This window comes from Panulirus ornatus, chromosome 28 (assembly GCF_036320965.1).
Source record: "Panulirus ornatus isolate Po-2019 chromosome 28, ASM3632096v1, whole genome shotgun sequence".
Classification (NCBI taxonomy): Eukaryota; Metazoa; Arthropoda; class Malacostraca; order Decapoda; family Palinuridae; genus Panulirus; species Panulirus ornatus.
In genome coordinates this window covers 1,043,931-1,063,502 of record NC_092251.1, presented here as the reverse complement: position 1 = coordinate 1,063,502, position 19,572 = coordinate 1,043,931, and the positions used below count along the sequence as shown (strand labels likewise).

The window sequence follows — 19,572 nt, the reverse complement described above, 5'->3', positions numbered from 1 at the left end:
GGATATAAAATCTATTGAATTTGGAGAGTAATGGATGAAACAGAAGAAAAGTGTGGTAGTAAGGAGACAGACCTTGAGCCACATAACATCAAAGTTTGAAGACTCAACATCCTTGAGGTGTGAACAGGTGTGTTTATGTTGGAATAAGCACAAACACCACCTCTGAACTGGAATCGTGAGTGGAGGTTACAGGTAGATAGGAAAAGGGACTTGTGAGAACATCATTAGATACCTGTGTCTCAGAAAGTGGTAAGGTATTAGAAGTGATACTAGACAGATGGTGCTCAATTGAGGAGAGGTTACTAGAGAGACCATGAATGTTGGTATAGTTAAGAGGAAGGTCTCACAGAGAGGAAAAGGTTGTGGGAGGGGCCAGTACTATTACTGCCAGAGTCCTCCCTCTCAATGGCAGTAGAATCTGGCAGAAGCCCAGAGATTCTTAGCACCCTATGATCCTGAGGACTTGAGGCCATAGATATGATGGACTCTGTCATAAGCTTTATCTAATAACAATAGGTATGAATTATGACTGACCTGGTTATTCAAATTTTTTGAGAATCAAGATCATTTCAGAATATCCCTTAACTGCCCTAGATTTCTGGGTTATTCTATGTAGACCCAGAAGTTTTGTTAAATTTTTCAAGTATATATACATTAATTGTTCATATCCAACATTAAAATACATAATTTCTAGCATCTAAACATCAATATCTTCTTTTATTAGCTAATTTATTATTTATCCCTGGGGATAGGGGAGAAAGAATACTTCCCAAGCATTCCTCACGTGTCGTAGAAGGCGACTAAAGGGGACGGGAGCGGGGGGCCAGAAACCCTCCCCTCCTTGTATTTTAACTTTCTAAAAGGGGAAACAGAAGAAGGAGTCATGCGAGGAGTGCTTATCCTCCTCGAAGGCTCAGATTGGGGTGTCTAAATGTGTGTGGATGTAACCAAGATGAGAAAAAAGGAGAGATAGGTAGTATGTTTGAGGAAAGGAACCTGGATGTTTTGGCTCTGAGTAAAACGAAGCTCAAGGGTAAAGGGGAAGAGTGGTTTGGGAATGTCTTGGGAGTAAAGTCAGGGGTTATTTATATTTATTTTGCTTTGTTGGTGTCTCCCGCGTTTGCGAGGTAGCGCAAGGAAACAGACGAAAGAAATGGCCCAACCCACCCCCATACACATGTATATACATACACGTCCACACACGCAAATATACATACCCATACATCTCAATGTACACACATATATACACACACAGACACATACATATATACACATGCACACAATTCACACTGTCTGCCTTTATTCATTCCCATCGCCACCTCCCACACATGGAATAACATCCCCTCCCCCATCATGTGTGTGAGGTAGCGCTAGGAAAAGACAACAAAGGCCCCATTCGTTCACACTCAGTCTCTAGCTGTTATGCAATAATGCCCTAAACCACAGCTCCCTTTCCACATCCAGGCCCCACACAACTTTCCATGGTTTACCCCAGACGCTTCACATGCCCTGATTCAATCCACTGACAGCAAGTCGACCCCGGTATACCACATCGATCCAATTCACTCTATTCCTAGCCTGCCTTTCACCCTCCTGAATGTTCAGGCCCCGATCACTCAAAATCTTTTTCACTCCATCTTTCCACCTCCAATTTGGTGTCCCACTTCTCCTCGTTTTCCTCCACCTCCGACACATATATCCTCTTGGTCAATCTTTCCTCACTCACTCTCTCCATGTGCCCAAACCATTTCAAAACACCCTCTTCTGCTCTCTCAACCATGCTCTTTTTATTTCTACACCTCTCTCTTACCCTTACATTACTTACTCGATCAAACAACCTCACACCACACATTGTCCTCAAACATCTCATTTCCAGCACATCCACCCTCCTGCGCACAACTCTATCCATAGCCCACGCCTCGCAACCATACAACATTGTTGGAACCACTATTCTTTCAAACATACCCATTTTTGCTTTCCGAGATAATGTTCTCAACTTCCAAACATTCTTCAAGGCTCCCACGATTTTCGCCCCCTCCCCCACCCTATGATTCACTTCCGCTTCCATGGTTCCATCCGCTGCCAGATCCACTCCCAGATATCTAAAACACTTTACTTCCTCCAGTTTTTCTCCATTCAAACTTACCTCCCAATTGACTTGACCCTCAACCCTACTGTACCTATTAACCTTGCTCTTATTCACATTTACTCTTAACTTTCTTCTTTCACACACTTTACCAAACTCAGTCACCAGCTTCTGCAGTTTCTCACATGAATCAGCCACCAGCACTGTATCATCAGTGAACAACAACTGACTCACTTCCCAAGCTCTCTCATCCACAACAGACTCCATACTTGCCCCTCTTTCCAAAACTCTTGCATTCACCTCCCTAACAACCCCATCCATAAACAAATTAAACAACCATGGAGACATCACACACCCCTGCCACAAACCTACATTCACTGAGAACCAATCACTTTCCTCTCTTCCTACACGTACACATGACTTACATCCTCGGTAAAAACTTTTCACTGCTTCTAACAACTTGCCTCCCACAACATATATTCTTAGTACCTTCCAAAGAGCATCTCTATCAACTATTATCATATGCCTTCTTCAGATCCATAAATGCTACATACAAATCCATTTGCTTTTCTAAGTATTTCTCACATACATTCTTCAAAGCAAACACCTGATCCACACATCCTCTACCAATTCTAAAACCACACTGCTCTTCCCCATTCTGATGCTCTGTACATGCCTTCACCCTCTCAATCAATACCCTCCCATATAATTTACCAGGAATACTCAACAAACTTATACCTAATACGTTAACATATGTAAACATATTCATCGGTGTAAGGACTTTTATGTGTTTCTCTCCCTCAAGAATTGATCTAGACATTAGTTCCTGGTGCTACATCAACAACCTGGGAAAGAGCAGTTATAAATAACAACAACCTTTAAATCACTCACTGCACTACATCATCATAAAATGCTTAATTGTAGAGTAATGACAAGCAGTTTTACTTCTCAGTCTAACCTTATTTCAAAATATGTACCTCAAAGAACCATTACTTCTTAAGAATTACATTCATGTTTGAAGTCCTATTACTGTAAAAGTAATACAAAAGAAAACTATTTGATAATACCTCAAACACCATGTTAGCACTTTCACTCAGCATGTTATCATCAGGAGAGTCGACTGGTGTTTGTTTAGTAAACTTACTATCAAACTGACTAACATCATCTTCACCACTCTGCAATGAGATAAGAAAAATTAGGCAGAAGTTTTAGGGATAATAATGACAAATGCTAGAAACTGGAAAGGTTTGCTTCTGTGCCTGTTAAATGTAATTCTGCTCTCCCACTGTGTGCAACAGCTCTACTTATACCACCTCTATACATCAAAATCACTAGTGCCAAGAAGTACCTTTGAAGACAAAATAGTGTTACCCAGCACGCTGCCCTGTCACCTTTTGGATGGCAAAGTTTAAAAAATGTAAATGGTATTTATAAATATTATCATCTCTCTTTATTTATGTTCCATATTTTCTCTCACGATAAACATGAGTACACCACACTGATTATAATAATACAAGGAGCATAAGAGAAGTTTCAGATTACAAAAAATCTGTTCTTCAAAAAAGTTAATAAAACACTACTTTAGATACGAGCTTATGCCATTGTGCTCTGAGACTATCTAACAATATGAATAAATGGTCCTAAATCATGCAGGAGTTCTCATTTTCTGAAATAATCACCAGCATCTCCTTGGTCTACATAGCCCCATATATAAACTAAGAAATTTTAATAAATTCCTGAAGCCCAAAAATGGACATAACTTGAATACAAGGGGATGGAGAAGGGAGAGAAATACAGGTTGCACATCCCTGACCTGATAAGCTGAAATCCGAAATACTCCAAAATCTGAAACTTTTTGAGCAGCATTATGATGTTACAAATGGAAAATTCCATGCCAAAGCACATTATTTTATTTAATGTATTAATGGTATTTCATATCTTTTACTGTTAAGTAGTTATGTTTGAAAAAGTGTAAGAAAATGATTGCTTCTCAGTAGCATATAAATCCAGTCAGGAATGAAGGTGATGCCAAACAACCACAGATTGTCCACATGGGCAGCTGAGGTTGTGACACCTTAGCTTTCTGATGGTTCAGTGTTACACAAACTTTGTTTCAGGCACAAAATTAGTAAAAATATTGCATATATCACCTTCAGGCTATGTGTATAAGGTGTATATGAAACAAGTGGATTTTCTGTCTAGACTTGGCTCCCATCCCCAAGATATCTCATCATGTACATGCAAACATTCTAAAGTCCGAAAAACTCCAAAATCCGAAACACTTCTGGTCTCAGGCAATTCAGATAAAAGATACTCAACCTGTACTTATGAAAATTCATTCATACAAAATCAAAGCAAAGAATGATAAGTTAAACTACAGGATAAATGAAGAAAAAGAAAATGGTGCAACTTGACAAGTTAGAACATCTTAATTAGGGTAACATTCTGACAGTAATCTTCTAAACAGGAAATTTAGTTCGAACATAACCTAAAGGTATATCATTCTTACTTTAAGTATATCAACTTTGCTAAGAATAAAATAACAAATCAGTACAAATAAAACTATTACATTTTATTGAACTTGACCACCGTCTCCCGCATTAGCGAGGTAGCGCAAGAAAACAGATGAGGAATGGCCCAACCCACCCACATACACATGCATATACATAAACACCCACACACACACATATACATACATATACATTTCATCATATACATACATATACATACATATACATATACATATATACACGTAGATATCCATACTTGTTGCCTTCATTCATTCCCGTCACCACCCCGCCACACATGAAATAGCACCACACACATACACACACCCCAGCGAGGCAGCGCCAGGGACAAACAAAAAAAGGCCACATTTGTTCACACTCAGTCTCTAGCTGTCATGTGTAATACACTGAAACCACAGCTCCCTTTCCACAGCCAGGCCCCAGAGACCTTTCCATGGTTTACCTCAGACATTTCACATGCCCTGGTTCAATCCATTGACAGTACATCAACCCCGGTAGACCACATCGTTCCAATTCACTCTATTCCTTGCACGCTTCCTCCACACATTCTTCAACGCTCCCAGAACCTTCGCTCCCTCCCTCACCTTGTGAATCACTTCCGCTTCCATGGTTTCATCCACTGTTAACTCCACTCCTAGATACCTAAATCACTTCACTTCCTCCAGCTTCTCTCCGTTCAAACTTACCTCCCTATTAATTTGTCCCTCACCCCTATTGAACCAAATAACCTTGCTCTTATTCAAATTTACTCTCAACTTTCTCCTTTCACACACTTTATCAAACTCAGTCACCAACTTCTGCAATTTCTCACCCGAATCAGCCACCAGTGCTGTATCATCAGCGAACAACAAGTGACACTTCCTAAGCCCTCTCATCCACAACAGACAGCATACTTGCCCCTCTCTCTGAAACTCTTGCATTGAAAATGTATGCCCAAAGGTCTTTTAACCTTTTAGTTTTGGGCTAGGATAAATTCATGTTCATAAAACTATATTCTTGAGGCTCTTAGAACTTACGAGAACAGGTTTAAATGGAGGTTCTAGTTTGTGATGTATGACATCATCCCAGTTGATATGCTTGAAGAATAAATGTCTCTTAATTGGCTCACCATCATCAGGTCCACTGCCAAGGCGCTGACTAACTTGTCGCTGAAAGAAATAATACATTGAAAGTTGGAGAATGATGGGGACAATATAAATATATCCAGTGCCATTGTTTGCACAAAAACCAGATTCATCTTTAACCTTATGACACCAAAAGGTATATCTTCTAACACCTAAATACTTCTTCTACTTCAGCTGGGTAATATTAAAAAAAAAAATGGCCTTATTTGCATACATCCAATCTCTAGTGAAGTGTTTTAGATATCTGGGAGTAGACTTAGCAGCGGATGGAACCATGGAAGTGGAGGCGAGTCATAGGGTGGGGGAGGGGGCAAAGATTCTGGGAGCGTTGAAGAATGTGTGGAAGGAGAGAACGTTATCTCAGAGAGCAAAAATGAGTATGTTTGAAGGAATAGTGGTTCCAACAATGTTATATGGTTGTGAGGCATGGGCTATAGATAGGGTTGTGCACAGGAAGGTGGATGTGTTGGAAATGAAATGTTTAAGGCCAATATGTGGTGTGAGGTGGTTTGATCAAGTAAGTAATGAAAGGGTAAGAGAGATGTGTGGTAATAAAAAGAGTGGTTGAGAGAGCAAAAGAGGGAATTTTGAAATGGTTTGGACACATGTAGAGAATGAGTGAGGAAAGAATGACAAAGAGGATATATGTGTCAGAGGTGGAGGGAAGAAGAAGCAGGAGACCAAATTGGAGGTGGAAGGATGGGGTGAAAAAGATCTTGAGCAATCTGGGCCTGAACATACAGGAGGGTGAAAGGCATGCAAGGAATAGAGTGAAATGGAACGATGTGGTATACCAGGATCAACATGCTGTCATTGGATTGAACCAGGGCATGTAAAATGTCTGAGGTAAACCATAGAAAGGTCTGCGGGGCCTAGCTGTGGAAAGGGAGCTGTGGTTTCAGTACATCACTCATGACAGCTTGAGACTGAGTGTGAATGAATTTGGCCTTTGTTGTCTCTTCCTAGTGCTATCTCGTGCATGCGCGGGGGAGGGGGGTACCATTTCTTGTGTGGCGGGATGGCAATGGGAATGGATGAAGGCAAGCAAGTATGAATATGTACATGTGTATATATGTATATGAGTATGTATATGTACGTATATATATATATATATCTTTCTTTTCTTTCAAACTATTCGCCATCTCCCGCATTAGCAAGGTAGCGTTAAGAACAGAGGACATATATAAATATATATATATATATATATATATATATATATATATATATATATATATATATATATATATATATATATTCTTTTTTTTCTTTTAAACAATTCGCCATTTCCCGCATTAACGAGGTAGCGTTAAGAACAGAGGACTGGGCCTTTTTTGGAATATCCTCACCTAGCCCCACTCTGTTCCTTCTTTTGGAAAATTAAAAAAAAAAATGTGGGGGAGGATTTCCAGCCCCCCGCTCCTTCCCCCTTTAGTCGCCTTCTATGCCAAGCAGGGAATACGTGGGAAGTATTCTTACTTCCCTATCCCCAGGGATAATATATATATATATATATATATATATATATTTTTTTTTTTTATACTTTGTCGCTGTCTCTCGCGTTTGCGAGGTAGCGCAAGGAAACAGACGAAAGAAATGGCCCAACCCACCCCCATACACATGTATATACATACGTCCACACACGCAAATATACATACCTACACAGCTTTCCATGGTTTACCCCAGACGCTTCACATGCCTTGATTCAATCCACTGACAGCACGTCAACCCCGGTATACCACATCGCTCCAATTCACTCTATTCCTTGCCCTCCTTTCACCCTCCTGCATGTCCAGGCCCCGATCACACAAAATCTTTTTCACTCCATCTTTCCACCTCCAATTTGGTCTCCCTCTTCTCCTCGTTCCCTCCACCTCCGACACATATATTCTCTTGGTCAATCTTTCCTCACTCATTCTCTCCATGTGCCCGAACCATTTCAAAACACCCTCTTCTGCTCTCTCAACCACGCTCTTTTTATTTCCACACATCTCTCTTACCCTTCCGTTACTTACTCGATCAAACCACCTCACACCACACATTGTCCTCAAACATCTCATTTCCAGCACATCCATCCTCCTGCGCACAACTCTATCCATAGCCCACGCCTCGCAACCATACAACATTGTTGGAACCACTATTCCTTCAAACATAACCATTTTTGCTTTCCGAGATAATGTTCTCGACTTCCACACATTCTTCAAGGCTCCCAGAATTTTCGCCCCCTCCCCCACCCTATGATCCACTTCCGCTTCCATGGTTCCATCCGTTGCCAGATCCACTCCCAGATATCTAAAACACTTCACTTCCTCCAGTTTTTCTCCATTCAAACTCACCTCCCAATTGACTTGACCCTCAACCCTACTGTACCTAATAACCTTGCTCTTGATGGAGAGAGATGGGTGATTATTGGTGCATATGCACCTGGGCATGAGAAGAAAGATCATGAGAGGCAAGTGTTTTGGGAGCAGCTGAATGAGTGTGTTAGTGGTTTTGATGCACGAGACCGGGTTATAGTGATGGGTGATTTGAATGCAAAGGTGAGTAATGTGGCAGTTGAGGGAATAATTGGTATACATGGGGTGTTCAGTGTTGTAAATGGAAATGGTGAAGAGCTTGTAGATTTATGTGCTGAAAAAGGACCGATGACTGGGAATACCTGGGTTAAAAAGCGAGATATACATAAGTATACTTATGTAAGTAAGAGAGATGGCCAGAGAGCGTTATTGGATTACGTGTTAATTGACAGGCGCGCGAAAGAGAGACTTTTGGACGTTAATGTGCTGAGAGGTGCAACTGGAGGGATATCTGATCATTATCTTGTGGAGGCTAAGGTGAAGATTTGTATGGGTTTTCAGAAAAGAAGAGTGAATGTTGGGGTGAAGAGGGTGGTGAGAGTAAGTGAGCTTGGGAAGGAGACTTGTGTGAGGAAGTACCAGGAGAGACTGAGTACAGAATGGAAAAAGGTGAGAACACTGGAAGTAAGGGGAGTGGGGGAGGAATGGGATGTATTTAGGGAATCAGTGATGGATTGCGCAAAAGATGCTTGTGGCATGAGAAGAGTGGGAGGTGGGTTGATTAGAAAGGGTATTGAGTGGTGGGATGAAGAAGTAAGATTATTAGTGAAAGAGAAGAGAGAGGCATTTGGACGATTTTTGCAGGGAAAAAATGAAATTGAGTGGGAGATGTATAAAAGAAAGAGACAGGAGGTCAAGAGAAAGGTGCAAGAGGTGAAAAAAAGGGCAAATGAGAGTTGGGGTGAGAGAGTATCATTAAATTTTAGGGAGAATAAAAAGATGTTCTGGAAGGAGGTAAATAAAGTGCGTAAGACAAATGGGAACTTCAGTGAAGGGCGCAAATGGGGAGGTGATAACAAGTAGTGGTGATGTGAGAAGGAGATGGAGTGAGTATTTTGAAGGTTTGTTGAATGTGTTTGATGATAGAGTGGCAGATATAGGTTGTTTTGGTCGAGGTGGTGTGCAAAGTGAGAGGGTTAGGGAAAATGATTTGGTAAACAGAGAAGTAGTAAAAGCTTTGAGGAAGATGAAAGCCGGCAAGGCAGCAGGTTTGGATGGTATTGCAGTGGAATTTATTAAAAAAGGGGGTGACTGTATTATTGACTGGTTGGTAAGGTTATTTAATGTATGTATGACTCATGGTGAGGTGCCTGAGGATTGGCGGAATGCATAAATAGTGCCATTGTACAAAGGCAAAGGGGATAAGAGTGAGTGCTCAAATTACAGAGGTATAAGTTTGTTGAGTATTCCTGGTAAATTATATGGGAGGGTATTGATTGAGAGGGTGAAGGCATGTACAGAGCATCAGATTGGGGAAGAGCAGTGTGGTTTCAGAAGTGGTTGAGGATGTGTGGATCAGGTGTTTGCTTTGAAGAATGTATGTGAGAAATACTTAGAAAAGCAAATGGATTTGTATGTAGCATTTATGGATCCGGAGAAGGCATATGATAGAGTTGATAGAGATGCTCTGTGGAAGGTATTAAGAATATATGGTGTGGGAGGCAAGTTGTCAGAAGCAGTGAAAAGTTTTTATCGAAGATGTAAGGCATGTGTAAGTGTAGGAAGAGAGGAAAGTGATTGGTTCTCAGTGAATGTAGGTTTGCGACAGGGGTGTGTGATGTCTCCATGGTTGTTTAACTTGTTTATGGATGGGGTTGTTAGGGAGGTGAATGCAAGAGTTTTGGAAAGAGGGGCAAGTATGAAGTCTGTTGGGGATGAGAGAGCTTGGGAAGTGAGTCAGTTGTTGTTCGCTGATGATACAGCACTGGTGGCTGATTCATGTGAGAAACTGCAGAAGCTGGTGACTGAGTTTGGTAAAGTGTGTGAAAGAAGAAAGTTAAGAGTAAATGTGAATAGGAGCAAGGTTATTAGGTACAGTAGGGTTGAGGGTCAAGTCAATTGGGAGGTAAGTTTGAATGGAGAAAAACTGGAGGAAGTAAAGTGTTTTAGATATCTGGGAGTGGATCTGGCAGCGGATGGAACCATGGAAGCGGAAGTGGATCATAGGGTGGGGGTGGGGGAGGGGGCGAAAATCCTGGGAGCCTTGAAGAATGTTTGGAAGTTGAGAACATTATCTCGGAAAGCAAAAATGGGTGTGTTTGAAGGAATAGTGGTTCCAACAATGTTGTATGGTTGCGAGGCATGGGCTATGGATAGAGTCGTGAGCAGGAGGGTGGATGTGCTGGAAATGAGATGTTTAAGGACAATGTGAGGTGTGAGGTGGTTTGATCGAGTAAGTAACGTAAGGGTAAGAGAGATGTGTGGAAATAAAAAGAGCGTGGTTGAGAGAGCAGAAGAGGGTGTTTTGAAATGGTTTGGGCACATGGAGAGAATGAGTGAGGAAAGATTGACCAAGAGGATATATGTGTCGGAGGTGGAGGGAACGAGGAGAAGAGGGAGACCAAATTGGAGGTGGAAAGATGGAGTGAAAAAGATTTTGTGTGATCGGGGCCTGAACATGCAGGAGGGTGAAAGGAGGGCAAGGAATAGAGTGAAATGGAGCGATGTGGTATACAGGGGTTGACGTGCTGTCAGTGGATTGAATCAAGGCATGTGAAGCGTCTGGGGTAAACCATGGAAAGCTGTGTAGGTATGTATATTTGCGTGTGTGGACGTGTGTATGTACATGTGTATGGGGGGGGGGGGGGGTTGGGCCATTTCTTTCGTCTGTTTCCTTGCGCTACCTCGCAAACGCGGGAGACAGCGACAAAGTATAAAAAAAAAAAAAAAAAAAAAAAAAATATATATATATATATTATCCCTGGGGATAGGGGATTAAGAATACTTCCCACGTATTCCCTGCGTGTCGTAGAAGGCGACTAAAAGGGGAGGGAGCGGGGGGCTGGAAATCCTCCCCTCTCGTTTTTTTTTTTTTTTTTTTTTTTTCAAAAGAAGGAACAGAGAATTGGGCCATACTTACATACTTGCTCACTTTCCCGTGTTAGTGAAATAGCAACAGATAAGGATGAAAAAAAGTGCCTCATTCACTGATGTCCATTCTAAACACTTGTAATGCACTGAAACCACAGCTCCCTATCCATAACCAGGCCCCACAGACCTTTCCGTGGTTTCCCCCAGCTGCTTCAGCCTTAGTTCTGTCCACAGACAGCATATATACATATATACAGACTCATATATACCACATTGCTCAATTTCACTATTCTATGGAAGAATTTCCCCTCGTCCATGCTCAGGCCCTGAGAACTCAAAATATTTTTCTCTTCATCTTCAACTTCTAATTTGGTCTCCCCTTCTCATTGTCACCTCCACTTCCAACACATAAGTCCTCTCTATCAGCCTCTCCCCATTCATTCTCTCATATCAAAATCATTTTAGAAAACTTTCTTCAAAGCAATCACGTGATCTAACTATCCTCCATCACTTCTGAAACTACATTATTGCTCCCTAATCTGATGCTCTATACATGCCTTCACCCTCTCAATCACCACCCTCCCATACACCTTGTAGGTACACTCAACAAACTTATATCTTTTTAGTTCAAACACTCACCTTTCAACAATGCCCCTATACATGCAATCTGCAAATCCTCAAGCATCTCACCATGATCCATACATACAATGAAAATCCTAACTAGATTATCAGCCTCACATCCAGAGGGCAGGACCACAGGCCATGGAGTGTAATGACATTAAATGTGTCTATGTGGAAGAGTGAGGGCCAACTGAGCAGCATGTGTTTAGTACCTTCACTGTGGTATGTGTATCAATTGCCAAGAAGGGTCTTGAGATATGTTGAACCAATGTTTGTGGTGTTGTAGGGATGGGAGATGTCAAGAGCTCAGACGAGAAGCGTAGCCTGCATATGTTTGGGGAGAGTGGTTTTAAGACGAGTGTATGTCTGCTGGGGTGGCCTTTAAGATGGAGTTGTAAGGGCTTTTGTTCAACAGTTATTGGATTATTTTTGAGTACATGTTTTGTAAATGAGTTTTTAATAATGTAGGTTGCTGCTGAAGTGTAAGCAGAGATAAGCTTCATTATTTCTATCTGAGCAATGGTAATTAATTATGGAGTGGTTTGGATAGGAAGGGTCTGGTGTGGATGCAAGTATTTGAGTGCCAAGTAAACTGAGGTGGAATTGTACCAGGAGGATCTTCATTCCACCAAGTAGGTGTCGTGTGCAAGTGATTGCTTGGCAGTCATAAATCATTCTGAGTGCTCTGTTTCCAGAGGTTTGCAGCTTTGTTATATCCTCTTTTGAGAGGATGGATGGCCAGGCAGGTTGTACGTAGTTTAGGATGCAGAGATTAAATTTTATATACACTAGCAAATTCTTTTTCATATCCAAATCTGATACAACTCAATGCTCTGCAAACATTAGTTTATTTGAGGCTTTTGTACTAATGATTGTGGTATGAACTGTGAGTGTCCCATGTACTGTACATGATGCCTAAAAACGCTGTTTTGTTGGCCATACAAGATAATGGAAGGGTGCAGGTTATAGTAATGTCAGTCTAGGATTAAAAGAGTAACTAAAGACTTCTGTTCAATGCAAACACTCTGTTCTGAGTGAACCATCTTTCAGTTGTATAATGTGCTGTTGCATGTTTGTTGTTCCCTCCGTGGTCTATAAGAATAAACAGAAGGTTGTGCAGGAGGAGCTGCTTCTTATGTTGTATATATCTTTATACACTTTTACGAGATCTTACGCTAATTTTTGTATCTATCTACTTATATCTCTAAGACCTGTTCCAATTGGAACTCCCTCAAAGGGATGGCCACGGCAACAGTCTCTCCATAACTAAATAACTCCAGCGCCACTTCTTAGCCTTTAGTGCCTCACCCTTAACAGGCCACTGGCAGAGGGCAAGTCTAGTGCAGTGTTTGCAGTCTTCTACCTAATGTTCCTAATGACTACTTCAATCTAATGCTCCTACCTATCATTTCTCTCTAATAATCCTGCTTAATATTCCTACCTACTGCTCCTATCTATTGTTCTTACTATTTTGCCAAATTTGTGTATACACAGACAAAAAAGAATTACCCATTATAAAAATATACATGTATTACCACCTCAGTATATCAAACCTACATCCCTATCATGCTGAAGGACATTTCAAAATTCGAGATGCAAAACTCAGAAAACAGAGAATACATTTGTATATCAAACAAGTAATGAAGAAAGAAATCCACTATCTAATGACTGTTCTGACAGAACACCTTTCCTACAACCTTACCTTGAGCAGCTTGCGAATGAGATCTCGTGCATCTGGGGTTAAATACGGTGGAAGGTTCAACCTGCCCTTAAGGATCTTCTCAATTGTCTTCTTGCGATTCTCAGCTGTGAATGGTGGCTAAAGATACAAAAGAATTTTAGATGTATATACAGAATAGTCAAAGACCTTAACATATATTTTCCATTATTACAACAAACTGTGTCCATTTCATGTTTCATGTTGTGGTGATAAAAGTTGTTTTCGTTATCATAAAAGAATAATTTATGTATAAGCAGTAAATTATCAATTCTTTCTTTCGCAGTTTAAAATGCTCTGGTTCCCTCTTCCTACAAGAAGCACTGTCTGCCTCATTAAGAAAATAAATTACAGTATTTTCTTATCATTACCTCTATTCTGATTCACATGTGGTAGCTCACACCCTCTTAATTCAATCATACACTCTCTAAGGCTCAGTCATATGTTCTTAACGCTGCCTCACTAATGCGAGTAATGCAAATATGAATGAAAAAAAAATTTTCAAGCATATATAAGTGAGTCAGTTGTTGTTCGCTGATGATACAGCGCTGGTGGCTGATTCATGTGAGAAACTGCAGAAGCTGGTGACTGAGTTTGGAAAAGTGTGTGGAAGAAGAAAGAGTAAATGTGAATAAGAGCAAGGTTATTAGGTACAGTAGGGTTGAGGGTCAAGTCAATTGGGAGGTGAGTTTGAATGGAGAAAAACTGGAGGAAGTGAAGTGTTTTAGATATCTGGGAGTGGATCTGGCAGCGGATGGAACCATGGAAGCGGAAGTGGATCATAGGGTGGGGGAGGGGGCGAAAATCCTGGGGGCCTTGAAGAATGTGTGGAAGTCGAGAACATTATCTCGGAAAGCAAAAATGGGTATGTTTGAAGGAATAGTGGTTCCAACAATGTTGTATGGTTGCGAGGCGTGGGCTATGGATAGAGTTGTGCGCAGGAGGATGGATGTGCTGGAAATGAGATGTTTGAGGACAATGTGTGGTGTAAGGTGGTTTGATCAAGTGAGTAACGTAAGGGTAAGAGAGATGTGTGGAAATAGAAAGAGCGTGGTTGAGAGAGCAGAAGAGGGTGTTTTGAAGTGGTTTGAGCACATGGAGAGGATGAGTGAGGAAAGATTGACCAAGAGGATATATGTGTCGGAGGTGGAGGGAACAAGGAGAAGAGGGAGACCAAATTGGAGGTGGAAAGATGGAGTGAAAAAGATTTTGTGTGATCGGGGCCTGAACATGCAGGAGGGTGAAAGGAGGGCAAGGAATAGAGTGAATTGGAGCGATGTGGTATACCGGGGTTGACGTGCTGTCAGTGGATTGAAGCAGGGCATGTGAAGCGTCTGGGGTAAGCCATGGAAAGCTGTGTAGGTATGTATATTTGCATGTGTGGACATATGTATATACATGTGTATGGGGGGGGGGCCATTTCTTTCGTCTGTTTCCTTGCGCTACCTCGCAAACGCGGGAGACAGCGACAAAGTATAATAAAAAAAAATAATAAATATAAATATATATATATATCCATTTTTTTTTTTTACTTTTTCATTATACTTTGTCACTGTCTCCCACGTCAGCAAGGTAGCGCAAGGAAACAGATGAAAGAATGGCCCAACCCACCCACATACACATGCATATACATAAAAACCCACACACGCACATATACAAACCTATACATTTCAACGTATACACATACACACACACACACAAATACATATATACACATGTACATATTAATACTTGCTGCCCTCAGCCACTGAGCCATTCCCGTTGCCATCCCACCACACATGAAATGGCACCCCCCTCCACCCACACAGGCACGAGTTAGCACTAGCAAAAGACAACAAATGCCACATTTGTTCACACTCAGTCTCTAGCTGTCATGTATAATACACCAAAACCACAGCTCCCTTTCCATATCAGAGCCCCACAAAATTTCCATGGTTTACCACAGACCCTTCACATGCCCTGGTCCAATCCATTGACAGCACGTCGACCCCAGTATGCCACATCGTTCCAATTCACTCTATTCCTTGCACACCATTCACCCTCCTGCATGTTCAGGCCCCAATAGCTCAAAATCTTTTACACTCCATCCTTCCACCTCCAGTTTGGTCTCCCACTTCTCCTCGTTCCTCCACCTCTGACACATATATCCTTTGTCAATCTTTCCTCACTGAGTCTCTCCATGTGACCGAACCATTTCAAAACACCCTCTTCTGCTCTCTCAACCACACTCTTTTTATTACCACACATCTCTCTTTAACCTTTCATTACTTACTCGATCAAACCACCTCACACCACGTATTGTCCTCAAACATTTCATTTCCAACATGATCCACCCTCCTCCGCACAACCCTATCTATAGCCCACGCCTCGCAACCATATAACATTGTTGGAACCACTATTCCTTCAAACATACCCATTTTTGCTTTCCGAGATAATGCTCTCACCTTCCACACATTCTTCAACACTCCCAGAACCTTCACCCCCTTCCCCCACCCTGTGACTCACTTCTGCTTAAATAGTTCCATCCCCTGCCAAATCCACTCCCAGATATCTAAAACACTCACTTTCTCCAGTTTTCTCCATTCAAACTTACCTCCCAATTGACTTGTACCTCAACCCTACTGTACCTAATAACCTTGCTCTTATTCACATTTACTCTCAGCTTCCTTCTTTCACACACTTTACCAAACTCAGTCACCAGCTTCTGCAGTTTCTCACCCGAATCAGCCACCAGCGCTGTATCATCAGCAAACAACGACTGACTCACTTCCCAAGCCCTCTAATCAACAACAGACTAAATACTTGCCCCTCTCTGCAATACTCTTGCATTCACCTCCTGAACAACCCCATCCATAAACAAATTAAACAAACATGGAAACATCACCCACCCCTGCCGCAAACTGACATTCACTGGGAACCAATCAATTTCCTCTCTTCCTACTCGTACACGTCTTACATCTTTGATAAAAATTTTTTACTGCTTCTAACAACTTGCCTCCCACATCATATACTCTTCATACCTTCCACAGAGTATCTCTATTAACTCATCATATGCTTTCTCCAGATCCATAAATACTACAAACAAATCCATTTGTTTTTCTAAGTACTTCTCACATACATTCTTCAAAGCAAACACTTGATCCACACATCCCTACCACTTCTGAAACCATACTGCTCTTCCCCAATCTGATGCTCTGTACATGCTATCACCCTCTTAATCAATACCCTCCCATATAATTTCCCTGGAATACTCAACAAACTTATACCTCTGTAATCTAAACACTCACCTTTATCCCCTTTGCCTTTGTACAATGGCACTATGCGTGCATTCTGCCAATCCTCAGGTACTTCACCATGAGCCATACATACATCCTCACCAAATCAATTGTTGTTTCCTGTGTCAGCGAGATAGCGCCAGAGAACAGATGAAGAATGGCCCATCCACTCATACACACACACACACACACACACACACACACACACACACACACATATATATATATATATATATATATATATATATATTTTTTTTCTTTGTCGCTGTCTCCCGCGTTTGTGAGGTAGCGCAAGGAAACAGACGAAAGAAATGGCCCAACCCACCCCCATACACATGTATATACATACGTCCACACACGCAAATATACATACCTACACAGCTTTCCATGGTTTACCCCAGACGCTTCACATGCCTTGATTCAATCCACTGACAGCACGTCAACCCCGGTATACCACATCGCTCCAATTCACTCTATTTCTTGCCCTCCTTTCACCCTCCTGCATGTTCAGGCCCCGATCACACAAAATCTTTTTCACTCCATCTTTCCACCTCCAATTTGGTCTCCCTCTTCTCCTCGTTCCCTCCACCTCCGACACATATATCCTCTTGGTCAATCTTTCCTCACTCATTCTCTCCATGTGACCAAACCATTTCAAAACACCCTCTTCTGCTCTCTCAACCACGCTCTTTTTATTTCCACACATCTCTCTTACCCTTACGTTACTCACTCGATCAAACCACCTCACACCACACATTGTCCTCAAACATCTCATTTCCAGCACATCCATCCTCCTGCGCACAACTCTATCCATAGCCCACGCCTCGCAACCATACAACATGGTTGGAACCACTATTCCTTCAAACATACCCATTTTTGCTTTCCGAGATAATGTTCTCGACTTCCACACATTCTTCAAGGCTCCCAGAATTTTCGCCCCCTCCCCCACCCTATGATCCACTTCCGCTTCCATGGTTCCATCCGCTGCCATATCGACTCCCAGATATCTAAAACACTTCACTTCCTCCAGTTTTTCTCCATTCAAACTCACCTCCCAATTGACTTGACCCTCAACCCTACTATACCTAATAACCTTGCTCTTATTCACATTTACTCTTAACTTTCTTCTTTCACACACTTTACCAAACTCAGTCACCAGCTTCTGCAGTTTCTCACATGAATCAGCCACCAGCGCTGTATCATCAGCGAACAACAACTGACTCACTTCCCAAGCTCTCTCATCCCCAACAGACTTCATACTTGCCCCTCTTTCCAAAACTCTTGCATTCACCTCCCTAACAACCCCATCCATAAACAAATTAAACAACCATGGAGACATCACACACCCCTGCCGCAAACCTACATTCACTGAGAACCAATCACTTTCCTCTCTTCCTACACGTACAAATGCCTTACATCCTCGATAAAAACTTTTCACTGCTTCTAACAACTTGCCTCCCACACCATATATTCTTAATACCTTCCACAGAGCATCTCTATCAACTCTATCATATGCCTTCTCCAGATCCATAAATGCTACATACAAATCCATTTGCTTTTCTAAGTATTTCTCACATACATTCTTCAAAGCAAACACCTGATCCACACATCCTCAACCACTTCTGAAACCACACTGCTCTTCCCCAATCTGATGCTCTGTACATGCCTTCACCCTCTCAATCAATACCCTCCCATATAATTTGCCAGGAATACTTAACAAACTTATACCTCTGTAATTTGAGCACTCACTCTTATCCCCTTTGCCTTTGTACAATGGCACTATGCACGCATTCCGCCAATCCTCAGGCACCTCACCATGAGTCATACATACATTAAATAACCTTACCAACCAGTCAACAATACAGTCACCCCCTTTTTTAATAAATTCCACTGCAATACCATCCAAACCTGCTGCCTTGCCGGCTTTCATCTTCCGCAAAGCTTTTACTACCTCTTCTCTGTTTACCAAATCATTTTCCCTAACCCTCGCACTTTGCACACCACCTCGACCAAAACACCCTATATCTGCCACTCTATCATCAAACACATTCAACAAACCTTCAAAATACTCACTCCATCTCCTTCTCACATCACCACTACTTGTTATCACCTCCCCATTTGCGCCCTTCACTGAAGTTCCCATTTGTCTTACGCACTTTATTTACCTCCTTCCAGAACATCTTTTTATTCTCCCTAAAATTTAATGATACTCTCTCACCCCAACTCTCATTTGCCCTTTTTTTCACCTCTTGCACCTTTCTCTTGACCTCCTGTCTCTTTCTTTTATAAGTCTCCCACTCAATTGCATTTTTTCCCTGCAAAAATCGTCCAAATGCCTCTCTCTTCTCTTTCACTAATACTCTTACTTCTTCATCCCACCACTCACTACCCTTTCTAATCAACCCACCTCCCACTCTTCTCATGCCACAAGCATCTTTTGTGCAATCCATCACTGATTCCCTAAATACATCCCATTCCTCCCCCACTCCCCTTACTTCCATTGTTCTCACCTTTTTCCATTCTGTACTCAGTCTCTCCTGGTACTTCCTCACACAAGTCTCCTTCCCAAGCTCACTTACTCTCACCACCCTCTTCACCCCAACATTCACTCTTCTTTTCTGAAAACCCATACAAATCTTCACCTTTGCCTCCACAAGATAATGATCAGACATCCCTCCAGTTGCACCTCTCAGCACATTAACATCCAAAAGTCTCTCTTTCGCGCGCCTGTCAATTAACACGTAATCCAATAACGCTCTCTGGCCATCTCTCCTACTTCATCTTGCCTTCATCCATTCTGTCACTAACCCGCTCCACAGGAAAACAGCACACATATA

At 41.8% G+C, this 19,572-nt stretch overlaps 2 protein-coding genes across 5 annotated transcripts in view; one reads left to right on the top strand and one right to left on the bottom strand.

The window, feature by feature from the left end:
• LOC139757755 (ribosomal protein S6 kinase beta-1-like) overlaps positions 1 to 19,572 on the bottom strand; it is an 87,763-nt gene that overhangs the window by 14,221 nt on the left and 53,970 nt on the right. For both annotated transcript variants that reach the window (XM_071678524.1, XM_071678525.1), the window contains 3 exons: positions 13,446 to 13,562; positions 5,631 to 5,762; positions 3,154 to 3,261 (listed from right to left, as the gene is read on the bottom strand). In XM_071678524.1, coding sequence (XP_071534625.1) covers positions 3,154 to 3,261; positions 5,631 to 5,762; positions 13,446 to 13,562 — 357 coding nt within the window. The remainder of the gene's footprint in view (positions 1 to 3,153; positions 3,262 to 5,630; positions 5,763 to 13,445; positions 13,563 to 19,572) is intronic.
• Positions 1 to 19,572, top strand: part of LOC139757756 (retinol dehydrogenase 12-like) — a 146,758-nt gene that overhangs the window by 101,584 nt on the left and 25,602 nt on the right. The window lies entirely within an intron of this gene.